Source organism: Hakea prostrata, chromosome 9 (genome assembly GCF_041222555.1).
Source record: "Hakea prostrata isolate BN-2017 chromosome 9, UWA_Hpros_2, whole genome shotgun sequence".
NCBI classification, from domain to species: domain Eukaryota; kingdom Viridiplantae; phylum Streptophyta; class Magnoliopsida; order Proteales; family Proteaceae; genus Hakea; species Hakea prostrata.
This window is the reverse complement of record NC_142608.1, coordinates 24,512,163-24,538,292: the sequence shown is the minus strand read 5'-3', so window position 1 is coordinate 24,538,292 and position 26,130 is coordinate 24,512,163. Positions and strand designations below refer to the sequence as shown.

General features: G+C 38.0%; 1 protein-coding gene across 1 annotated transcript; it reads left to right on the top strand.

The window, feature by feature from the left end:
- The first annotated feature begins 2,835 nt into the window (after positions 1-2,835).
- Positions 2,836-26,130, top strand: LOC149005043 (P-loop containing nucleoside triphosphate hydrolases superfamily protein). Its single transcript, XM_089167865.1, has 9 exons — positions 2,836-3,576; positions 13,080-13,294; positions 16,682-16,832; positions 18,945-19,136; positions 20,808-20,970; positions 21,078-21,328; positions 24,048-24,224; positions 24,308-24,430; positions 25,487-26,130. Exons 1-9 carry the CDS (start codon positions 3,127-3,129, stop codon positions 25,793-25,795), a joined length of 2,031 nt encoding a protein of 676 aa, XP_089023991.1. The 5' UTR covers positions 2,836-3,126; the 3' UTR covers positions 25,796-26,130.

Here is a 26,130-nt window from a genome sequence, read left to right as displayed (position 1 = left end):
AGGAAGGAAAATCAAAATCTTGGATGGCTGAAAGAAGGGTTTCCTCCTTGAAAATGGAGGGAACAGAGCCAGGTCTGCCATCGGACCTGGGAGTTTGAGGCTGCCTAGAAGACTCGGCAGTTACCCTAGAAGTCTTGGAAGATCCAGACTCAGGAAGGACAGAAGGAGTTTCGGTTTTTCTCTCTAAACCTTTTTGAGAAACTTCAGCAAACTCCCGCCAGAGGACAGTTAGGGTTTTGTTATCACTATCCGACTGTTCGAAAGGAGGAGAAGCAAAAGCTTCCTTACCACTACTATTACTAACACTTGGTACCGATGAAACCCTATTCCATTACTTGTTTCAGTAAGGTACAAAAAGAAAAAGACCAGTAAACTTACTGATTCAGTGAGGCAAAAGCTTGAGAATAGGAAGGCGCGAAACAGACGACAAAGTTTCAAATTCCAGACAAGAAGAATGAAACCTACGAAGACAACGAACCGCTTTTAAAGCACCCGCACGAGTGTTCGAGAATCTGAACGATCGAGATTGATTCAAAATCAACGATCGAGATTAGAAGACGTTTTGAAAGTTTGAACTCGCGAATCCGAAACAGGCGTTCGAAAACCGTCGCTTGGGTTACGTGAGCCACGACAGATCGACTACAATGAGACACGTGGCATTACCCTCACAACGCTCGAGGAAAGTGACCACCGCATTAAATGTGATATGACATTTAATGGAGCACGCAGAGACTATCGTCTGACGAAGAACCCAGTTAAAAACCAAGCCCTCGGGATCGACCGAATGCTTGGTCTGGGGGGCTCGTGATATGGAGAAAATATGATCGAATTGGGTTCATACTTGGTTCGACCCTCGACCCCGGTCGAGACAGAGGGAATCGACTTGCTCCCGAGTGAACCAGATCCAGAAGATAGCTTGCTGAGGAAGAAAACTTATTCAGCCACAAGCACGCCCTAATCCAATTTATGGATTAGGTTAATTACCCTAATGATGGCAGACTCAAATTGACGGCTGCGGCTAATCATTATCGAAGGGATAATCATCGCATAACCTAGAGATTATCTCAGGAGTCCTCTACTAGTCCAAACTAGTAAAAGTCTATCGCTCAACGGATCTAACTGTTAAGATCCAACAACTACCCGAAGAAGGCTCAAGTGCATCCGACGAAGGAGATTCGAAGGTACACTCTATATAAACCTCACTGCCATTCGAGGTGAGGGACAAAGATTCATATACACACTGGTAGACATAAACTATCAGGGGCTCACGATCTAGATCACCTTTCCCAGTTCTTCATTCCTTAGCTCTGTGCTTCTAGCAGAGCCGTTTGTGATTAAGTTCATCAACTGACTTAGCCTTCGGAGGTGGACTCCCGACCCCCGCGGTCGGGCCACATCTGACGCTTTCGTTTTGCAGGTCATCACGAGAAGATCTAAGGGCTGAGCAGATTTTGGACGCATCACCTGTTAATCAATACTTGTGTTTTTATATTGAATGCATACTCTCATTGAATCATTTTCTTCTATACAGATAAGACATGAGTCTCTCTATGGGACTGGTTTGAACTTTTTCAGCCTCCCTTTCATTTAGGAATGAGTCTAGAATTTAGATCAACTGTGCTCTAGGAAAAAGATCTACGTTGATCACTAACAAAATGAATTAGAGGTGGCTCCTCTCCTACATATGTGATGGGTGTTAAAAAGATGACTAACTTTTTAGAAACCCTTAATTGCTCCGACACTCGGAAGTTTAATTAGTGTCATTGTATAAGGTAGTTTGGACATAGGCATTGTTACATGAAGAAGCTTTATTGAGAACTTTGTTTCTTTGTCAAGTGATAACATCACTAGGCCATCATGTAATACATCTGAAGAATCCCTTGCAACCTCAATTTTTATTGGTGCTGGTCCCCTCACATATACTCTATTGGCCAAAATGCAAAATCCTAGCATTCCTTGTAGATGTACACAGTAGCTAGCCAACCAATGTATACAAATTATCACATCAAAATCTCTTCTCTCCAGAATTACTACCCATCATAATTTGCTCCTAAGCGTTAACCCTTTATGTGGACAAGGCACCTCTTAGTTAGGGAAGTAAATGGATAATTGAAGTCAACTCTTGAATTCACATTTGCATATGTATAGGGGTATTCGAATCTGTTTGATTATTAATAGGATGTAGATATGACATATTCAGAATCTAATCGATTATTATCCGTATGATAAAATTATCCGATTAAGTTACTTATTTGGATTTGTTTTGTTTATTTTTTTTATAAAATATTCACTTGAGATATGTGACTATTTTCTAGATTTTCTACTCAAATAACTACTAGAGTTGTTAAATTCTTAAATTTTTTTTTTAAAAAAGGTCCTAGTATTCTCAAATAAAATAGTAAAGATGTGAACAGTCAATCAAAAACTTGTACGCTTAGGAAAATAATTATTCTGACTATCATCCTAGTCCCACTGAATTTGCCTGAAAACCGTTATCCTGATCCGTTTGAATATAATAAAATGCAGATATGGCATTACCACTATCTGATCAGAATAAGATCCTTTTACACCTCCACTCTTAGTGTTCCGGTAGATGGAGCGGCTGTGGACAATTAACAACCCATTAGCGTAAGAGCTACCCTGACTCGTGCCATAAACCAATTGGAGTTGTTAACGTTGATAATATAGATAATTATTGAAGATTAAGTTAGAAGGAAGGGCTATTCGTTGGATGTTGGTTGCCATGGTTGCTTTTGAGAAAATGATTCTTTGGGGTCCACAGATAAAAAGGGAAATTTGATTCGCCACCAGCTTCTGTGAAGCACCAGTCGGAGACTCGGAGGCTTCAGAGGGAGAATGACCTATAGTGACAATTGAGGAAAAAGAGAAGATACTTGGAATTACATAAGCATATACAAAGAAGACCCAGACGCATATGCTGAGAAGCCGACACCTCTTGGGCTTGGAGCCTGAGGTAGATACGATTTTGTGGTACAGAAACAAAACGGAAGTCACAGACTGTCACAATGGATATCAGGTGGTCCGAGAAGTTTTAGAGTTTCCCCTGAAGCTTAAAGCCTGAGACTCGACTTGCCCAACTTGCCTAATCGGTAATTGCGTTTGCCCATGTTAGCTTTATCGCTAAAACAGATGCTCTCTCCTCCCCTAAGTCATTTCCCTCCTTGGCCTCCAACTCCGTCACCACAGCTTCTTCTCCCTTTCGCTCGTTGTTACTCATCTACTCTTTCTCTTCCTTGCCCTCCTTTGATTGGTCGTTTTGGTGGTTTATTCTTCTCCCGCCACATCTCCAAATCCCTGGGAGTGCGAGTTTGCTTCTGTTCTGGTACAGATTCTTCGACGGAGGAAGACGATGAGTTGGAGATGGAATTGGAGCGGTTGTTGGTACTCTTGCCGGAGGAGATGCGGCGGAGAGTGCACGAGCACTCGGATTTTCACCACCTTATCGAGGTTGTTATGGATTTGGGTCGTAGGCCATTGGCTCGCTTTCCTTCTGGGGACTTCTTCCTTTCTGATCACCCTATCAGCTTACAGGATCTCCAACACGCCACATCCCAGGTACGTTAAAGTAAAACCCGTTTAGAATTTGATATCCGTCATTTTCTTGATTACCTTTATCATCACAGATGCTTAACGTATGTGGGTTTTAATCGAGCTGCTATTTTTTGGTTTACGGAATATATTTGCATGACTAATTGACTTTTATTGGCTAAAATGTCAAACACTTCCTTTCTTTGGAGAAATGGCCAGGGCCGACATTTATGGGATTTCATGTCCTCAATTGGTTTCAATGTTCGCGAAGTTACACATTGTACTGTCATTTATCCTCTTGAACCCTTTCCTTTACAATTGCCTGGAGTGGAACCAAAAACTTATATTATCATGGTTCTCAAGGATGAATTCAACTGTGCTTTTTCTCAGTTTAGTGATTGTAGTCTATCAATTTGCTAGTTCAGTCGTGGTTGCGTTAGCCTATGTGACTGATTTAATCTTGCTTGAGTTGTATGATGATATGTTTGATTCAGATTGCTTGAAAGTCTGATCAATTTATTCCCTAATCTTGAGTTACTACAAGGTTGACAGTGTAAGATCCAGGATTCTCTATAGATGCAATGATTTTGATGTGAGTTGTGCATATCTACAGCATGTAAGATGAACATTTGCAGTTTATAGTGCCTAGTGTTAGATCCCTTTATATGCAGATGTTTCTTTATAAAGAGGTTTGGACTTTGGAGACTATTTGATGTATTGGCTGGTTTTAAAACACACAACTTTATTTTTACAAGTAACAATTTGTTAATTAGCAATACTGGATGTTCTGCTGAAGAACTGGGAAATTAGGTTGCCGTAAACTTGTGATCAGCATCAATTGACCATAAATTATATATTCAAAAGAAAGTGAGACATTAATTCTAAAACAATGCAGAATGCAATGGAAATGAGGAAATCACAAACAACAGTCAAACAAAGCATACAAGGGTTTTTGTGGTTTACTGAGTTTGGATATGTAAGGACTTACGTGGTTTGCCAAGATTGGCTATGTCCGTGGTAAGGGACTTGCAATTTTGTTTTATTTTTCTATCTTGGAAATCAATACTTTGGCTTTTATATTGTGAGCTGTAGATGAAGGCATCCCACGATTTAATAAGATAATTGAATATTGCTTAGAGCAAAAATTTCCTTTTCAAGGTGTGGCACAATTAATGGCACTCAAAAACCTGGCAAAGAGACCAAATCCCACTGCCCTTACCTTCTAGTTTCCTGTCCTGTTCATTTTACTGTCTTCTATATCCAACGGAACCATATTCCTGCGATGTATTTCTTTCTTGGATGAATTAGTAGTATATTATCCAAATGGAGAGAGAAAAAGGGGGGGGGGGTGTGGGGGCTACATTAGCTCTGAATGAGCATGGATAAATCTGAGCACCAGATAACAACAATGTACCTGTTCCTTGGGGAGTCTAAGAGGCATATGTGAGGGAGTAAAAATTGCTTGGAGCATACATCTTTGCAGATAGCCTTCCAAGTTTGATCCAGAAATCCAAATTTGGAATCCATGTATGATTGTATGGAGATTCCATTTAAGACAGATATGGAAGATACAAGAACTGAAGATTAGTTTCCCTACAATGTGCCCAATCGAGGAGCTTGGGAAGGTGGAAGATCGCCAGTGGATTTAAATATCCAAGGGCTTGGGTCAACAGCAACGGTGCCTGATGGAGGCAAGAGATTGGCACCAAAGGGGTTCAATGAAGGGGCAAGCAAACAAGAGGTTGGGGGGGTCTTCTACGTCTGAGGCATGTGGGATGCTTTGGGGGGTTACAGCTGTACAGGGATATGACAGTGCTGGAGAAGGGATTGGTTGGGAAGGTGGTTGGAGAGAGCTTTCTAAGTGTTGAAAGCCTGCCTTGGGATGTGTTTTGTGACCACAACAGCACAGCTATGTGCACTCAACCGGAAGTAACTTCCAACCAAACTCATGACCGATTGTTGCTCATTACCAGCAGAGGAGGATCGAGTTGCACCATTGCAAAGCAATTTTCTGTCCTGTCCCTCCAGCAACTTTAACTGACCTTTCTTTGAAGCCTGGAGCCTGATTTCAGCAGGGCTTTTGAGGAATGAAGAAAATGTAGTCAATCTATTTGATCCGACTATAATACTAGATTTTATCATCATATTTGAAATAAAAATAACACCATCAATTGTGAAACCATCATCAATATCAATCTGGATAAAATCCACAATATGCCTATATTTATGAATCTTTCTTGAAGCCCGTGAAGCATAAATAGGAGATGAGACAGTTCAGATGGAGGTGGGTTTAGTCTGGAATAAACCCGACCAACCATTATACTCATCTTTCTAGAAGCAATATTGCAGACAAGCTTTGATACTAGCCATATTAGATTCCTTAACCCCACAAAGCCCCCCATACCTTCTCAATTTTTTGTGAGATCCGAGCCCAATCATGAAATAAAGGAACAAGTCCTAATTAAGGATCTTAAGACAATAAACTAATACCACAAAGGTGCATTTATTGAGCAGCATTAGCAAGACATTAATTTCTAACGATGTATTAGGCTCCGAAGTGTAAATCATCCATGATGGGTTTTGGAATAGAAGATGCCGAGAAAGACTATGAGAATCACAGTTAAAAGCACTCGAGGAAGCTTTGTATCCCTTATGCAAAACAGAATACAGAAAATAATCCTAAAAAAGGGGAAAATAATAATAATAATAATAACAATAATAAGCATTTTTTCTGTCTTCCTTTCTTTGTGGTCTGACTGGTCTCATTCTTTGTTTTTATCCCAAGAAGCACATATTATTGCTTTTCATTAAAACTGAGTCACTTCTTTCCTTAAGATGCACCATGATCTTTTTTTTTTCCCCAACTTTCTGAAGTCTTCTTTTTCTCTCCCTGGCTAACTTCCCTTGAGAATTTGACTATGCTTTTAGCATTTACAGAATCTGTTCTATCCGTGGATTTTCTGGGATTTGGAGAGTGAAAATGATCTGAAAGATGAGAAATTGAAAATAGTCCATTTCTTACAAGTGACACAGATAAAGTATTTATTGCAGAATTTCACCTGAAATGTAGAAGAAGCACTTTGATGCTATTAACCAACTGCAAAAAATGCAAAAGATCATGTACAGATACCAAGCATCAAGCTACATTAAGAGTACTAATTTGAAGCTTTCTATCAATAAAGACTATATAACCAAGTCTTCCCAGCTTTCCATGATATATCATGCTGTGTTTATGATTTGTATATATTACAGGAGGGGAAAAAATTTACTACCGTGGAACTAAAATATAAACAGTGTACTTTTTTTATGGACAGAGGTGTAGCTATGAGATGGGATCATGGAAATGAAATTTAAAGGTTTGATGTTATGGAATGATCCTGCCAATAGAATGGCCTACAAACATGGATCAAGTGGGAACATTGGTTTTTTAATTTGGTCAGACTCTCAATAGGTTCTGAGGCATGGATGTGGAATTATCAGATTCAGATATGGCTGCAACCTCTTTCAGTTTGTTACCCACAACAGATCACAATTAATAAGATACCACATAAGTCATGGTGGAAACATATTTAGACCATAACCTTGAGAGCTAATAATGAGAAGCTTGAATATCAAATGAAGGATATTTCGATGCACCATTCAGTAGGTTAAGGAACTAGAGAGGAAAGAGATAATATGGGAGAAAGCAGGGCCAAGAGGGTGTTGCAATAAAACTGTTAAAGTTACAGAAATGGTTTCATAGGGAACAAAGAGGAATCATAGAGTGGATGTTCATCCAAAGAAGGAGGAATCGTAGACAGAGAGAGAGAGAGGGCATTGAATAAAGCTTGTGATCTTCAAGGGCTCTTGTACTTAGAATCTTTCTTCATGGAGCTTTGTTAGACATGATTTTAGTTTGTGAGGTGCTCTACATTTAACCAATGTGCTTCACTAGCTAGGTCAAGAGAGAAGGGAAAAAAAAAAAAAAAAAAAAAAAAAAGGAAAGAAAGAAAGAAGAAGAAGAAGAAGAAGAAGAAGAAGAAGAGAGAGAGAGAGAGAGAGAGAGAGAGAGAGAGAGAGAGAGAGAGAGAGAGAGAGAGAGAGAGAGAGAGAGAGAGAGAGAGAGAAAAGAAAGAAAGAAAAAAGAAATGATGGGGGAGGAACTAGGGTTTTCTTCACTTATGTACAAAAGATCTAATACGTGTTTAGTAGATAGCTGATGGACTTTTGATCAAATCAGATTTCCCAAGCTTTGCAGCAAGTATGATGCTTCAACATTAACCTAAGAAAAGTTAAAATGAGAAATGCTTGGTTAGATGAGGGAGCAGTTTAAAGATGGAGAGAGACAGAGAGATAGTGAGAGGATCCTTCTACGTTAGTTGGAGAAGACGAACAATCTCTGCTGTCTACTTGTCTTCCATGTGACCTGGAGAAGACGAACTGAGTGATAGTTTCCTAATAAAATGGATTCTATGAAATCCATGTTTTCTATACCATGATTCTAGAAAGTGGATTTGATCCTGGAATTATCTTTCGAGTCATGTCAGCCGCAAATCAGCCTCTAGGGTAAATTGTGGATTTGAATGAACCATTTGATTATATTCCATCGAAACTGATGCTACAGAATTAAGCAACCAAACGTTTCTTAAGGGGATTACATCAGTTCTGACTGAGCATAGATAAATATAGGCCCCAGGAAACTACAATGTGCTTGCTCCTTGGAGAATCTAAGAGGAGTTTGTGAGGGAGAAAAAATTGCTCGGTGCATAAGATCTTTGCAGATGGCCTTCCAAAGATCTGAATTTGGAAGTCCATCTATGGAGATTTTGGTCAAGCCAGATATGGGAGATAGAAGAACTAAAGAATAGTTTCCCAGCAATATTCTCAGCTGAGGAGCCTGGAAAGGTGGAAGATAGCCAGCGATTTCAATGTCCAAGGGCTTGGGTTGTCTGCTACTGTGTTAGATGGAGGGAAGAGCTTGGCGCCAAAGAGGTTCAGTGAAGGGGCAAGCATTGAAGAGTGTCTCTTTTTTTCCCCCCTGGGGGGGGGGGCGGGGGTGAGGGGCTGTTGCTGCAAGAAAGGGGAAGGCTAGGGGTGGTTGCGCAGTGGGTTAGGGGGGGAACGAGAGTAGGGAAAAGGGGCTGGGGTTCACTTATTTGCTGTTGGAGAGGATTGGCACAATCCTGGGTTTCTGTAAAAGGTTGTTAGAGCTTGAAGAAGATGCCAATGGCTGAACTGAATTCACACTCATCCATGGGGATCCTTTTTGGAACCCACGACTCCAATTCTTTCAATGCTCTTCAATTTTTTAACCAATCTGAATTAACGTGAGATGTGTGGGCCTCTAAATATCCAATCACAAAGAAGGAAAGACATTTGGACTGAAACTAATTAACTAACTTGGACTCTAACTAGTTTAGAAACATGGGCTCTAATTAGGGAATCCAGTTTGGATTGGGAATCCTTTTGCAACTCAACAACTAACTAACAATTCAATTAACTAAGGACCACGAAAAAAATAACAAAATTAACAATTATCTAGAAGGAATCTTCTTGAAAATGGATTCCAACTAGGACTCCCACATGAACTAAGACTCTTTAATATCTTGAGCATGACATAATCAAGTTAAAAAAATAAAAGTAGATGTAGAATCCTGACAATAGTCTGCATCTGACCAGCCCTACTAGTGCTCCAAAAGAGTGGGTAAAATGACTAAAACATCCTAGGAAAGAATTCAGCCTGCCCTTGATATGCCAACTGGGCTTGGTTCTCGGGTTGATCTTTGGTGATCTTTTTTTTTTTTTTTGGGGTGTTGTGGGGGGGGGGGGCTGGTTGCATCGGGGGATTGGGGTGTTCTACGTTTGAGGCACAGAGGATGCACTGGGGGATGACAAGGATATGGCGATGCTGGAGAGAGCTTTCCAAGTGGTGAAAGCCTCCCTAGGAATGTGTTTTTTGTGACTGCAGCAGCGCAGCTGTTTGCAGTCAACCAGATGTATGTTCCAATGAAACTATTGTTGCTCATTACCAGCAGAGGAGGATTGAGTTGCACTCACTGTGAATCATTTGCTGTCCTGTTTCTCCAGCAACATTAAACTACCTTGCTTTGAAGCCTGGAGCCTGTTTCATCATGGCTTTTGAGGGTTGACCTAGACCAAAAAGAAATTCACTTGTTCCCAGTTTGAGCTTTGTAGCTGGTTGGATTAACCGTCTAAATTCCTTTCACTCTGAGATCTCCTATGCTGATCATCTTGAATTAGACTGCAGCGAAGCTTCATCTCATGCAGGCTGAAACTCAATCACCTTTGGAATCCAATTCCAGTATTGGTATGCAATATATTCCATTACTTTTTAGTTTCGAGTTATCTCCATATCTTGGCTTTTAGCAGGGAGATTTGGCTAAAATTAGTGAGTAGATTCTCTTCACCTCCATCTTACAGTATACTTCAAGCCAAGTTTGGCACTGTTCTATGGGCTGGATTGGTTTGAATTCTTTAACTTCTAAATTCTAATTTTGTTGTTACTCTGAGTTTTGGTTTTATTTGGCGATGGGTGAACACTAATCTAGTCTAACGTTAACCCTAACAGTCTTAGTAGGTCAGAAACAACCTTAAAGTGTTAATCACTTCTTGTTCTTTTCTTTCTTTTTGTTCATCAGTACAAGGTTGGGAGCTTGTAACAAATTCAGCGGGCACAGAAGTGTGAATTTTCTCAATTGTTATGGGAAGTTGGTCTAAGTTGTATATTTTGAGTTTGTCAAAGGTGGTTCACGCCTTTTTTAGCGCACCGTCTTTTTCTCTGTACCTAACTAGTTGGTGTACTCTCTCTTGACACTGATTAGATCAAAGCCAAGACATAGTCTTGATCTTTTCCTTTCCTAGCATTTTTTTTTGTCATCCGTTTCATAATAGTTGTCTTGCTTGATGGAGCCAGATGATGGAGGCTTACTGGATGTCTTTGAACCATTGATATTCTGCGAATCTAATACTTAAATTTCTGATTCTGACAAACTTGGGTAGGACTGTATCTCTGTCTTTTGTTTGCACAACAATGCGGAATGTAAAGTTCCTCTGTTCTTCTGGCTATGGTTACATTAAACATTGGAGAACGTTCATATTGCCCTCTGACAGAAATAAAAAAGAATGATCTTGATTCAAGGCAGTTCAACAAATTCACCGCTTCTTTGAAGAATTCCAGAAATGGAGATTGTTGTGAACTAGGAGATAGATGGTAGGGCTAGGAAAGGCATAGTTGCGTGAAGGTTTCCATTATAAAAGTTAGGGGAAAAGAATGCTGCTTGATCTTATAGGAGGTGTATATTCCACAGGGCTTAGTTTATAACCTTTGGATCAGAATAATATATTATGGGCCATTTGGGTCTAGAATAAGCATAGTTCGGGCAAGATGGGTGAAATATCAAAATTTTGGAATATCCTTTTATTTCAACACCATATTTCAATGGGTTTTGGGGATTATTTTGACATGGTTTTGGTGTCCATCCTTATTTGAGGCTCTTGAACAAAACGGGATTGTTATTTTTGCCTAAAACCTAACCCAAAATGGTGTTCTTGATTGACAGTTGGCACATGCCCAGCTATACAAGGGCGAAACTGAAAGTCTGGTGCATGAATTTTAAAAAATGTAAATATAGTTTTTCTATGACCATCCATGCTGAAAAATAAAAAAAATAATCCATTTTGTGAATTTTTTTCGACAACATGAGTTCGTAGATCGAATGTGGTGTTTAAAATATATTATTTCCATTCGTTGGGTATGACTCATGCTTCACATTCTATTGCCGACAACCTTTCCCCCGACACACACAGGGGTTCGAACACCCCGATGCATGTGTTTGCCGGCAAGATTCATGCAAGAACACCCCGAAAATGACGAAGATCGACTCCAAGATCACAAAAATTGGACTTTGGAGCACAAAATCACCAAATAGAGGCTCAATTGGGATTTTGCTAAAAATGAGGTGAAATTTTGACAAAATTTGCCTCTTATAGTGCATCTCGGTCAAAATAATATCTCGTGATCTTGCGAGATATTGTAGAAGTACATATTGGTGCCCATTTCTTTTCGGTACTAACCAAGATGGCGAGATTTTGGCAAAATTTTGTACTATAAGTAATAAGTTAGTTTATGATAAAAAAAAAAGTAATAAGTTAGTTATAAATATTAATTTAACAGTTAAAACTGATTTAGTAGGTATAACCCATTTCTTCTTCTTCATTCCACATCCTTTCTTCTTTATAGAACACCCACCATGGCCCCTCTCCATCCTCTGCAAGACTGCAACTCTCTGATCCACCGTTCACGTTATGTCTGAATTAATCTTGACTTGGATCTCAGATCATTATCTAACCTTGCTTGCTGAATCTTACCGGTTCGAAATTTCTAAACCTTCCAATCTTCTCTTCAAATTTGTGGATTAGGTTTTGTTGGTGGAGAATTACTCTCTTCCTGAAGGTTTCTTATTCCTTGGTTCGATAGTTCTAATTCCCTACTTTCTCTTCCTCTTTCATCCATTCAGTTTTGGTGCCTAGATTCTTACTTGAAGGATTCTTGAGGCTATTTGGTTTCTTGAGAGTCTGAATGTGAAACATTCTTTTGTGTTTAGAATGGAGAGATTTTAACTTGATGGGATAATTATAGCTGACTACTGTTACCTTCATCTCAATACCTCTCCATCTGGGTTTTTCTTTGTTTGATTCGTATGGTAATGAATTGAGCAATTAAAATTTTTCAACGAAACTCCAATTGATTGCTTGAAGAGGTTGTTAACTTCAGTATGAGTTGCTCATTATAAAACCAACAAGAAGAGAAGTATGCTATGAGAAGAAGACCCACTGAGGTAATGATTTCAAGTTGAGCTTTGAGGCCTGCAATGAGGTTGTTTTTGGACTGCAGGCGATGGGGGTGGGGCGGTGCTGTTTTTGTGGAGAAGAATTGTTGGGAGAAGAAAGAAGATGAGATGGATTACCTACTAAATGGGTTTTAGTTGTTAAATTAATACTTTATTGATATGGAATATACACCCCTTACAAGACCAAGCAACCTTCTTTCTGCCTAAATAATAATAGCATATATGAGGGTCCTATTTCTAATCTTTTTTTTTCCCTTCTATTTAAAACATGCTAACTAATCTTATTCTATGACATTGGAAATTAAATTCTATTTGTATTTCCTATTCCCGATGCTGTCCAATCACCAGTTGTACCTAGACTTTATTGATTCTGAGATAAAACACTTGAATCACATTAGTTTTGGATACCATGAATCTATGTCATAAGCTTTTAGTTTTTTGAAAATAATTTTTTCTTACTTAAATTAGTTATAGTGGATAGTGGTGTATAGTTGTGAATGTAGTGGATTGTGCTTGGGAATGAACTTTTGTTCAAGTTGACATCATAACCATGTGTACAGTATATTTTTCTCTGGATTCTAGGGAGAATTTAGTTTAGGCGCATTCTGACGAGAAAGATTGATTAAAAAGAGGGGGGGGGGGTAGAAAACCCAGTTAACTTACTCTAGCTACTTGTTGCAGGTTGGTGACTTTGCTGTTGACAACCGTGCAGGCATCAGTAGAACCTTGCACCGTATCAGTGCCATCAGGAATCGCAAAGGCACAATTATTGGCTTAACCTGCCGTGTTGGTCGAGCAATTTCAGGAAGCGCTAATTCATTGCGGGACTTAGTAAAGGATGGTGCTTCTTTGTTGCTTATTGGGCCTCCAGGAGTTGGAAAGACTACGATAATTAGGTATTTGATTTCTGTGTATCAGAGAGTTTGCTTACTTTGAAATACAACAGTTTCTAATTTGAAGTATCTTGAGCATTTAAGTATGTACTAATTAGAAATTTTGTTCACCATAACTGAAAATTTTCTTCAATGGTTGACAATGGGGAAACTTGACCAGTTCCAATCCTTAGATCCTTTACCTTATGATTTTTTAAATTTATTATCTCTCTCCCCCTCACCTCCCCAAATCATAGTTTCATCCAGATCTACCCATTTCAGAATGTCATTCTTATAATATGATCCATTCTCATTTTCTGGGACTGTATATATACCAATGCTGAGATTGCTCTACCATGTAGAACCTAATGCAAGGTCAGTTTGATAGGAGTTAATGTGATTGAATATCACAACAGGATCTCAAGAACACAGTCAAATCACTCAAAGTCAACAGAAGTCAACTTTCTCAGATGAAGGGCAAACTTCAATAAACAACCAGATTGTATGAAAAATAGCTGCTCTTCAGAGTTCAGAAGACAGGAGATAAATGATGGACATAATGGAACTAATTAAAGAACTTCAATTCTGAAATTGAAAAACCATCAGATAACGAATATGAAATTAACTTAAATCCAAGAGATGACTCAGCATAAACTTGGTCAGCATGAACAATCTAACCCCCAAATTTGGGTAACTCAGATGGCTGGATGTATAGGAATTTAACAAACATCAAACCTGAATTGTTATGTGTGTGCCCACAACAAAAAGAAGGGGGGGGGGTCATTGATATCATTTCACTCTTGTACTCTTGTGGTGTATTTCTATAAGTATATAGATGTTGTAGTGTCATAATGCTAAATTGTGAACAATTGAACATATTTGATGTATAATTTTTCATTTATATCAAACAATGGTTGTGTATTTCATATTTTATAAGTCAGCATGTTCATCATTTCGACATTTCGGTTTCAAAGTTATGGTCGAGTTGGAACTTATATGTATACTTTCTTTCTCACAAATCTAAGACCAGCATTGTGTTTAGAAGACCTTAAATAAGCAAAATTCCAAATTTGAGCCCAACCTGGGCTCTAAAACCCAATGAGATGGCCCTTGAGTTCACTCGAGTTGAGCAGGAGTTTTTACCCGTTCTCAGCCGAGATCAGGGTCAAGACCAAGATCTCAAACCCTGAACAAATCACTAGCAATGTTCATGGTAACCTAGTTATCACTGTACATCATCATATGCACTGGCCTAGACAAACCCTATTTCAAGAAGAAGAGACTTAAGCCTCATTAACTCTGGGTAGCATCACTCGACTTGGCTGTGATAGTTTGTTTCTTACTTTGCCACCTAACAAGACTTCCTCCAACAATAACCTATGGCTGAGTGACCATCATTAGTTGATCAAGCCTAGTTAGCATCAGAATAAGCAAAAAGATCCATATGTCTGAGTGGATGATAAATCAACCCTTTATCAAGGGCACCCCTTCAAGTAGCGAAGAACAAGAACTGCTCCATTCTAATGAGCCTTTAAAGAGATTTCATTAACTAAGCACACCTCCAACAAAGGAAATATCTGGCCTAGTCATTGTAACATGCTTTGATTTGTAGACCAAAATTCTGTACTTCATAAATCTCTGAGAAGCTCACTGTCATCTAATCCAAGATTTTGATGAGAATAGCATGGTAGAAGATCTCGCTCTCGAGAGAGATCTCGCCACCTTGAAAAAGAGAGATCTCGACCATCTCGGTGAGATCTCGGTAGAGATATACAATTTTTTGGCGTCAACTCGGTAGCCCATCTCGGTGGGTTTTAGGGTCCCAATTGGGTGGAAACTTGGTATTTAGCTTATTTAAGGCATTTTGAACACGTTGGTGGCCTTGGATTTGTCAGAAACAACCCTATGTATGATTTCTAAGTCTACCCATAGTGTGAAACCGAAATGTAGTAGGATTAGGGAATGCAATGTTATACGACATGTAATATAGAACCTTTAAAGCATATAAATGAAAAGCAAGTATGTCAAATGCATCAACTAACTTAAATGTTATCAAAATTCCATCCATATGAGTATCACAATCTCAATTTTCAAGAATAAAATAATTATACAACCATTAGAAGTTCTATATAAGTCATTAAATCATAAATTCATAAGACAAGTAGAAAATGATTGACCTTTTTTGTTGTAGATGTGCTTAGAGTAGTTGCAAGTGAAAATTCAGCCAAAATCTACAAAAAAAAGGGCAAAAATTGAGAGTTCCAAGCGAGATCCGGGCGAGATATGGCGAGATCTCGAGCGAGATATCCCAACTCGCAGATCTCGACCTCCATCTCGTCTCGCCAAGGTGAAAAAACGAGATATCTCGCGAGATCTCCCACCATGGAGAATAGTAGGTCCATCAACTCACTTAGAAGCAAGGATTCTAGTGTCCAATAAAAATCTGGAATATACTTCCTCTGAGATAAGGTTACACCTTTATTGCTTCGTACAATTTGAATGCCTAGAAAATGGAGAAGGCTACTTAGATCCTTGGTCTGAAAATGTTACTGTAAAGTATGCCTTCACTTCAGCAATTCCAGTAAAATCTTCATCATACATAGACAGCTTATACAACCACCTTGTCACTTCGGCACAAACAGGATGATTGGACTAACCATGTGAGAAGCCACGAGTTACAACTGTAGTACTGAACTTTTCAGACGATGCTTGAGGCAACTGTTTGAGACCATGGATAGTCTTGGATCTCAGCCACACTATTTCTCACAGTTATTTGGCTAAAAGCATCCTATCTTCAATCAATGTTCAAATCATGTTGGCTAATAAGCTTTACAATGTATTTATAGCAAATAAAATGAACTTCTAGCTCTGACCATGGCAACCGAAAATAACCTCCTATGTTAATTAAGGACTTGGGAGCACCAAGTAGCTATCACAACTTAGCTGAAGTAGCACAGGAATTAAATAAACCATTCATACTGGAATTAAAAACAAACTAACACAAGAACTAGATGGTTTGCTGGAGAATAACCCATCCTTTTCTACCTGTGTGCATACTGGAGACCTCCCAGCTTTTCTACTTCAAAACCACTAGGGATAAATATTCATTTTTTAGCTTTCGTCACTAGTCTGATGCTTTTGTTTTATAAGCTTCTTGCACTGTATCTCTTAAGTGAGGTTTTATTCTTTTTATTTATTTATTTTATCTACTAATTATAGTTTTCAATCTAGGGCCGGTATCTTTGAGTACGTTACATTATCTTTGCAAACCTAGAAAAACAATAATGGTGGTAGTACATCCTTGCATGTTGGAGTTAACATGTAGCTTTCTGAAGAATGCAGTATGTGGTTCTGAGGTATATAAATTTTGTTTTGACCATCCAAGAATCTGTACTTCTTTAACTTTTTCAGGGAAATAGCTCGGATGCTTGCTGATGACTACAAGAAACGTGTGATGATTGTTGACACCTCAAATGAGATTGGTGGTGATGGTGATATTCCTCATGCTGGAATTGGTAATGCTCGCAGGATGCAAGTCCCCAACTCTGATATGCAGCACAAGGTGTGATGGCATGTTTAAGTTATATTTTGGATGTTTGTTCTTTATACAAATAAGAATGTGCAGGCCATGTTGCCATTGCTTATGGAGTAATCCATGTTCAAACAGCTGAGATGGCACCTTGGCCATCCCCCTACCCCTATATATATATTCCTAATAAAATTAAGGGGGGAGATTACAAAAAAGGGGATAGCAAAAGAAGTTCTAGTTATTTTATTTGGATTCATTGTTGTATTGGTTCTGACTGCAATCAATCTCCTGCTGGTTTCTCCGCTTGCATTAAATTTGGTGGAGACTTCATCATGTACAGGCTTTTGGGCTTCAGCCTTTGCAAATATCTTCCCTCTCTGACTTCCTACAACACCGTTGGCTGTTGCTTACCTTCCATTAATGTTTTTCTTAGTCTTTGTTCAAATTGTCTCAGACATCTTATCCTTTCCCTAAAGTGCCTTCTGTAAGTCCAGTCAAACCTATAGAGCACAGATCTTAATGTGCTGTCAATTGAAACTTATATTACCATCAGATTTCTCAATTTCGTATTTGCTCAACATCTTTAAAACTTCAACCAAAGCTCTGATGCTAGTTTGTTATGACGGTATTGATTATTGAAGTTACAAAATGAAAGAGAATGAGCAATTCGCTCTCTAAATACCCAAATCCAGACGGTTAAACTCGAATGAATACCCCTCACAGTTCGCCTCGCAATAGCTTACACAATGTATCTCTAATTTCTGCTCATGGAAATAGCTAAACCAAAGGGCTGGAGTTTTTTTTTCCTTCTCTCTCTCTCTCTCTCTCTCTCTCTCTATAACTGTCCTCTTTCTATATATGAGATGTGCTGGAGATATTCACTTGGCATCAAAGTTGACTCTTAGTATCTCATAGTTTTATACCTCTCCTTGGTTGTGCCATACCACCTTATCTGTTTAACATGAATTAATTTCTGTTCTGCACCATATATAGTGTCCTTTTTCTTTTTTCTTGTTGCCTCCATGTCTCCTTTTTCTTTTCTTTTCTTTTCTTTTTCCTTTTTTTTTTTTTGGGCGGGCCCTGGGGGGGGTCTTCTTGGGCAGTGCACAAATAGCCAAGTAAACAATGCATACTATACGTGTAGCCATGAATGTCATCCAGATGTGTCACTAAATTCACTCATGAAGCCACACTATGAATGCAATTATGAATGTGACCTAGGAAGGGTTAGGGCGACCTAATACCCTGTATCAACCATGTAAATGTTTTTGTCAATGTGCTTTTTTCTTTTGGCAATTCTTTCTGGTTAATATAATAATAATAATAATAATAATAATAATAATAATAATAATAATAATAATAATAATAATAAAATAAAAAAAAACTCTACCTTACTTTAGATTGTAATGCTATCTTCAGTCCGTTAAAATATCACGTGTTACCTAACCCCCCCCCCTCCCACCAAAAAAAAAAAAACTCTGAATTTCCAATTTGTATTCCTAGATTATTTGAGTGTGCAAATGTTGTTCTTTTAACAGTTTATGAGGAAGATTAACTGCAAAACAGGGACCATATTATGACACTTTTAATGCACAATTGGATTCAATTTTGGGTAGAAAATTTTACCTCTTTACCTAAGAAATAACTGCCTGAGTTTTAAATTTTTATTTCCCTACTGCTTCAGGACTCAGGACAACAGCTAAGTTGGATGATGATTTGAAATACAGAAACATACTTTCCACAAACTAGGGGTTAGGGCTGCATACATGTGTCCCACTTAGATCCTGCAGCAGATGAAGACTCTTGTACTGGGATTTTTTCCCCTTCTGTATGTTAGGATACTTCATTTATTTAGTTTTCTCATTAATTTGGTAACAAATTGTGTTGGCTTTAGCATGGATGTTAAAGTTAAATGATAATTGTGAATATATAAATACGGCATCGATGGTCCCTAATCTATATATACTTTCTTTATTTGGGATCCTTTCTCACAAACATTGTCTAGCAGGAATTTATTTTATTATTTTGCCCAAACTTGCAGGAATTTATGAGATGTTCATTAGTTCTATCTCTTTTTATTTCATTTATTTATTTATTTTGAATTTGAGCCAGTTCTATAACAATTTGTATGTTATTGCTATCCAGGTGTTGATTGAGGCAGTAGAAAATCATATGCCCCAAGTTATTGTCATTGATGAAATTGGTACAAAACTTGAAGCGATAGCTGCAAGCACGATAGCACAGCGTGGGATACAGTTAGTTGCCACTGCTCATGGAATAACAATAGAGAACCTAATCGTTAATCCTTCTTTGGAGATGCTCGTAGGAGGAGTACAGGTAAAACATTTACTATTTTGACGCTTTTATTTAACCCTTCAGGTGCATTAAGGAACACTTAGGGTTTAAACTATTGGTCAGTATCATATCATGTTGGGTTATACAGATTGGTAACGGTTGGTCTTGATACGTCATCAACCGATATGTCGAATTACATTTTAAAATCATTATTTTATCAAGTGAAACGGTATGTGTTGGTCAATATGGTTCTATAGGAAACTATAAGTTAAGATAAAGTAGCATTGATATAGATTGATATAGACGGTTATATGGTTTTTTTTTTAATACATACAGCTGATACATTTCGATACAATACAGTATGGTTGACTAGTTTCAAGATGGATCTGTTTGTATGGCTCAATATGATGGGGGATACATGCTGATACATCTTGGTACACTCAAAACATTTAAATACCTTATTTTACTCAGAACATGAACCAGTTGGTGAAAAAACAGACTGTACGCCTAGTAAAAACACCAAATCTCATCTTCCAGCATGTTTTTTCCACTGATCTTGTTAGAAGTAACATCCAAGATTTTAAATACAGTTCAAATGGTTGAAATACTGCAGCATTCGTATCATCCACAAATGGAAAAGGGATTTCCCAAAGAAAAACTAAGTTTTCAATACATTGAACTAAGCTCTACCCAAAAAAGAAAAAGAAAAGAGAGGAAGTTTTCATTGGTTAAGTTTTCTATGTTTTCTTCTTTTTGTTTCTTCCCAGAATCAACTCCAGTCCTTGTGGGGAAAATGTATGCTTTATGCATCAGATCTATGATATTCATTGTCATGCTATTCTTCATTTTAGTGTTTATGTATGATATAGTGACTACATATTGATTGTTTCTGTTATTTTCTTTGTTTAATTTTGACCATTTGCATGCAATTTCAAACTGGTCAATACACATCTCTGATACAATATGATATTTCTTTTAAAATCACATGACCTGTTTGATACCTGATACTGATACTTAAAGCCTTGGGGAACACGTATGAAGACATGAGACCTTTTTGAATCCTTCAAGTGAGAGTGCTTTCATGTGCTAAGCTTGACCGGAGATCTCATGTTTCTGTTGCCAGAATAGTTGGAATGTGGAATCTGAAAAGTTGGAAACTGTGACAGAGATGTATTGTCGAAAATTGTTGCACTTACCATGCTGGTCAGTCACGTTTAGTATGCACTGTTACTGGACTTGCGGATTGTGATCTGATATTAGTCATCAGCCCATCTCTTTCACAAGCTTTCCAGCAAAAAATCATTTTGTTCCTGATTTGAGCATGAACATTGTATATTCTTGGTGTGAATAGTAGATCCCCCTACAAAAACCAGCTAAGCTTATTAGTTATTTTCCAGCAACATTTTGTATTTCCCTAATTCCCCCCCCTCCCCAATTAAATTGAAATAGGGTATTATATATTTAATTTTTAAGAGATCTAACTTCCACATCGCTTCATAATAACTCTGGAGTGTGTTGTTAAAAGGGAATCTTCTATACCATCCAACTGAAGTTCATTGTCCATTATTTTATCAGTTGAAATTTTTTTTGAGATGTATTTATTCTTTACTTGGTGAATAAAGTGATACAATTTCTTTAATTGTACAAAGTGGATTTAGGTAAAACTATACATGTCTTTCATCTGGTTCAGTTGATTTTGTGCATGTATTCAAGAGTGTAACACTAGGCGATGAAGAGGCTAGCAGAAGAGGTGTCCAGAAGACTGTGCTGGAGCGGAAAGGACCGTCAACTTTCACTTGTGGTGTAGAGATTATATCCAAGTCTGAGTTGCGAGTTCACCGTAATCTTGAAGCAACCGTGGATGCGATCCTTTCAGGCATTTTTACTTTAGTTTCTTGCTTTTCTACTATAAAATAGCTTTAATAAATTGGCTGTTTCTATATTCTGAGATATATTATTGTTCTATTTCGTGGTTTGATGAAGGTTGGTGTCCTAATTTTGAAGTTCGAAAAATAAATTCCAAGGAATTGCAAGTGGGAGATGAAGCACTAACTGTACAAAAGGAGCTACATTTTGATGTTTCCTCCCTGGAGCAAAATGAAGTTGTGATCAATGACATTCCGGAGATGGATGAAGAAAAAAGTAGCTACAATGAGCTCACTTTTGAGTTTCCTGTGAGCACAGATGAGAGTTCTTGCAGCGATGATTTGCCCCTACATTTATATGTTTATGGGGTAAGATATATGACTGAGAAATATCTTTGATAAATTGTATATTATTAAATTAAGCTTGTGTTTTCCTCTTAAATTGAGAACCATGCCTTAAATTCTGTAGCTAATCTCTATTTGAAAGACTTTCTAGTTTCTTATAAGTACTCTATAATTCTTTTACAAGTACTCTATTATGTTTCGGACGATTACACTTTTCACCAAGGCACCAAGGTCCGAACTTGTATACGTAGAATTTCGATGTCCGAAGTAAAAGAAGCTTTAAGGAGGATGAAACTCGGCAAGACACAAGGTCCTGATGAAATCCCAATTGAAGTTTGGAAGAGCTTAGGAACCCATGGACTAGTTTGGTTGACTAAGTTGTTTAATAAGATTATGAGCACAGGGAAAATGCCAAATGATTGGAGGAGAAGTGTTGTGGTTCCAATTTACAAAAATAAAGGAGATATTCTAAGTTGTAATAACTATAGGGGCATTAAATTGATGAGCCATACGATGAAATTATGGGAGAGAATAATTGAAACCTGTTTGAGACACTTAACTACAGTTACGGAGAACCAATTTGGGTTTATGCCAGGAAGATCTACAACGGAGGCTATTTACTTAATTAGGAGACTGATGGAAAGGTATAGAGAATGTAGGAAAGATCTTCATATGGTATTTATTGACCTAGAAAAAGCTTATGATAGAGTCCCTAGAGCGTTAATTTGGCAAGTACTAGAGAAAAGAAGTGTTGCATGTAAATATATAAATATAGTTAAGGATATGTATGATGGTTCGGTGACTAGTGTTAGAACAGTGGGGGGACAAAGTAATGAATTCCCGATAACAGTTGGGCTACATCAAGGGTCAACTTTAAGCCCATATCTATTTGCACTGGTAATGCATGAATTAACCAAAGACATTCAAGATGAGATCCCCTGGTGTATGCTTTTTGCGGATGATATTGTGTTGATTGATGAGACCCAAGTGGGGATTAATACCAAATTAGAATCATGGAGATTAGCTTTGGAATCAAAAGGTTTTAAACTTAGTAGATCGAAGACAGAATATTTAGTTTGTAACTTTAGTCATGATCGGCCAGATGATGAGGTGGTGATACTTGACGATAAAGAGATTTCTCAGAGTGATTGTTTTAGGTACCTAGGTTCAATCATAAGTAAAAGAGGTGATTTGGAAGATGAGGTTTCCCAAAGAATTAAAATAGGGTGGATGAAGTGGAGAGGTGCGTCCGGGGTCTTATGTGATCGGCGTATTCCATTAAAGCTTAAAGGAAAATTTTATAGGACCGTTGTTCGACCAGCTATGATGTACGGTGCAGAGTGTTGAGCTGTTAAAAAGAATCATATAGATAAACTCAGTGTAGCAGAAATGAGGATGCTAAGATGGATGAGTGGCAAAACTAGGATGGCTAAGATAAGAAACGATCATATTAGAGTTGGGCTGGGAGTTGCTCCCATAAGTGATAAGCTTAGAGAAAGTCGTTTGAGGTGGCACGGCCACGTTCAACGGAGACCTATAAATGCTCCTGTTCGGAGAAGTGATATAATCCATATTGAAGGAACTAGAAGAGCTAGGGGTAGACCTAAGATAACCTTAGGAGAAGTGGTGAGAAAGGATATGTATAGCTTAGGCCTTGTATCTAGCATGGCCTCGAACAGAACTGATTGGAGGGCAAGAATCCATGTAGCCGACCCCATTTAGTTGGGACAAGGCTTATTGTTGTTGTTGGCATAAAGTGAAGCTCTTCATAGCAAGAGATATCTAAAATTCCTGCTATTTGGGCAATCCTAGTCTCTTTGTTCCTTCCTGCATTTACAATTCTACCCCTGTTAACTGCATCTTTAAACTAACTAATTTTGAAATGCATGACCTAGAAATGCTTAATAGGATATTTGCTAATTTTTCCTTCATGGGTCGCCATAATATCTGCCTCATCACAGCTTCACTTTGTATCTAAATTTTGTGAACTTGTCTGTGTTGTCATTCAACCATCTGTTTATTTATTCTCAAATATGTTTTTCCAAATGGAACTAAAAGCTCAGAAATGGTTGAAAATTTAATATTTGAAATTTTGGTTCAGTGGCTTAATATACAATGGTAGAAGTTCAATGCATCTGAACCAGATGGTTGAGATGGACCAGAAACTTGATATTCGGGTGAATGCATTGGATATGCAACACATTCAATGGTTAATTTGGCCAACTTAGATATCCACATGGATCAAATGGTGGACTGTGAAGGAAAGGTGTCCCCCCAACCCCCCACCCAAAAAAAAATTTGTATAAATTATGTTTTATAGGTACTCTACAAAATTGTCTGCTACAGTGCCTACTCCATGTAGAGAGGAGATCTGAATTGTTGCATCAGGTTCATGTTGTTGCATTGCAGATGCCAACAATGGACTGAGTTGCATGGAGGGAGAGTATATGCTCTAAATGTCCAGATAAGCTTCTATGGTGTTTGATTGACTCTGTGCTGGTGCACGTGAGAAAAAGTCCTGTAGTTGCTGTCTGGGCTTTGGAGCCTACTGATTTTATTCACAGATCCCCCATCCTGTAGGATATGTAGCCAATTGTGTGCTGTACCGATTGAGAAGTAAATATATTTTCTTTACCATAATTCCAGTAAAAAGTAATTTTCCTACTTAATTCTTGCTGTAGTTAATGCATAATGTAAAAGCAAAACTGTCAGTTTGGAACTTATAGGCTGAGCAGTTATTCAGATCCCAGAGACAAGCGCTATGCAAGGGATCAAACAAATGAAAGTGGATCATATGATTGGAATAACCAATAATTTCAGCACAGCAGATGCACTGCTTGCTTTGCAGTCCAAGTTAAAGAAAAACTCACGAATTCAAGCTGCTGCTAAGTCTCATGGCATTCCCATTTATGTGACAAAGGTAATTGTCCTCACTTGGTTTCTTACTGTAAATATGAGTTATATATCATGATCTGAATACCAAGTTCTTTTCTTCTTTGGTAGACAACCTCAATGGTGCAGATAATTAAGGCAATGCAAACATTTGTGAATGAGCATGCGGTTGGTGTAAAGAGTTTCAAAGCTGATGAAAAGATGGTTTCATCTGATAAGATCGATGCGCTAGAGGTAAAATTGAATAACTGGTTTACTATGTTTGGATTAAATAGCTTTTGATATCAGAGTGGCCCTGTTTTTTACACTCCTTTGTGAGTCCTAGTGCAGATCATCTAGCTTTTTAGGAAGTGATCTGCCATTATGGTCAGTCCCTTAAGAGTTTGTGTTGATGTTTTATGTGCACCCCTTAAATTCTTTAATTTATTTTTCAGTCTTTTCAAGGACCCATGTAGCTCAACTCCATTAAGTTGGGACAAGAGTGTTCATGTTTTCACTTGCATTTGGTAGCATATAAAGTCATGGTGTGGCATTGCATGAGAGAATGAACATTTCAATCTTCTGGTGTCAAACCATGACATGCAGTACAGACTAGGACCAGATCAGCCATATTTGTGTTTTTCTTTTTTCTTTCCCTATCTACGGGTATCAAAGCTACAGCTCCTTCCTTTCCTTTTGATAGCCATGTGATCTACACAATGGCTTATGAATGAAATCAAGGAATGGGAACAAGAACAAGGCTTTCTGCACCCAATCATTTGTTATCATAAGCAGTGGTTGCAGAGAGATCTTCCTTAGAAATCTTATCATCTGACAGAGACAGCCCATGATGTCAAGATTCTGACTGAAAATGGAAAGACATGCCAATGGTAAGGGAGGGGAACAGTTGCTCCTTTTGTTTACCCTGCTGATAGGAAGCTGTCTAGAAAACCTCTTCTGTTGTTTGTGATTCAAACCTGGACTAATAGAGTTTTCTGCTTGAAGTACCTTTGGTATGTTCTCAAGATTAGTTTTCACTGCTACTGCCTTTACACCATATCTCAAGCATCCTTAATATTTTAGTATGGTGCATCAACAGCATGATTAGTACATGGTCAGATTAGGTTCCCTTTTTTACCCTAAAAATGTTATATTATTGCATTAGTGGTGCTAAAATCTCTCAGATTTGCCAAAACATATTTTAACCATTGCTCCTGCGTCTTGCACTGTTTTCTGTACACATCTATGAGGCACTTGCAATCTTATCATTTTCAGGCATTTAGTCTGATAAAGTATATTTTTCTTTGCCAGGAGGCTCGGTTAGCTATTGAGCAAGTTGTAATTCCAAAAGGGGAACCTGTGGAGCTATTGCCAAGGTCATCCAACATTATGTCCCTTCAGATGGACCTTATTCAAAAGTACCAGTTACAAGCGGAGAAGGTCGGCGAGGATCCTGATATTCGACTGAGAATCCTTCCATTTCAGATTAAGATGGACGTGAGTAGGCATGTCCATGATAAGATTGAGGCAGAGAATGAAGATGGTGATGATAGCAACAGAGTGGGTGAACTGAATGGTTCTTTTTACAGTGTAGAAAGATTACCTCTCCTCCCTGATTAACCCATGTACATATAATAAAACGATTTTTTCTTTGTGAATCAGTATATACATGTATATAAATTGATACAAGCATTGATAAATTTGATAGTAATCAATGATGGAGAACAGGAAATGTTTGTCTGATGGTCACCTATACAATGTCATCCAACACAATCAAGCGTCAAATACCGCAAAATTATCTAAATTTTTGTGTAAATAAATACTTTGGTGAGAAAATGTAAATATATTTAGAAATGCATTGATGAATTTGATAAAATGAATGTCATGGAAAACAGGAAATATATATAAAGTGCAATGTCATACATAAAATTCTCATCAACCAACATCATAGTAGG

Coding starts and splice junctions, on each gene's coding strand:
- LOC149005043 (XM_089167865.1), top strand. CDS start 3,127: ATGTTAGCTTTATCGCTAAAACAGATGCTCTCTCCTCCCCTAAGTCAT. Junction 13,295..16,681: donor GGAAAGACTACGATAATTAG/GTATTTGATTTC, acceptor TAACTTTTTCAG/GGAAATAGCTCGGATGCTTG. Junction 24,225..24,307: donor TTCCCATTTATGTGACAAAG/GTAATTGTCCTC, acceptor CTTCTTTGGTAG/ACAACCTCAATGGTGCAGAT.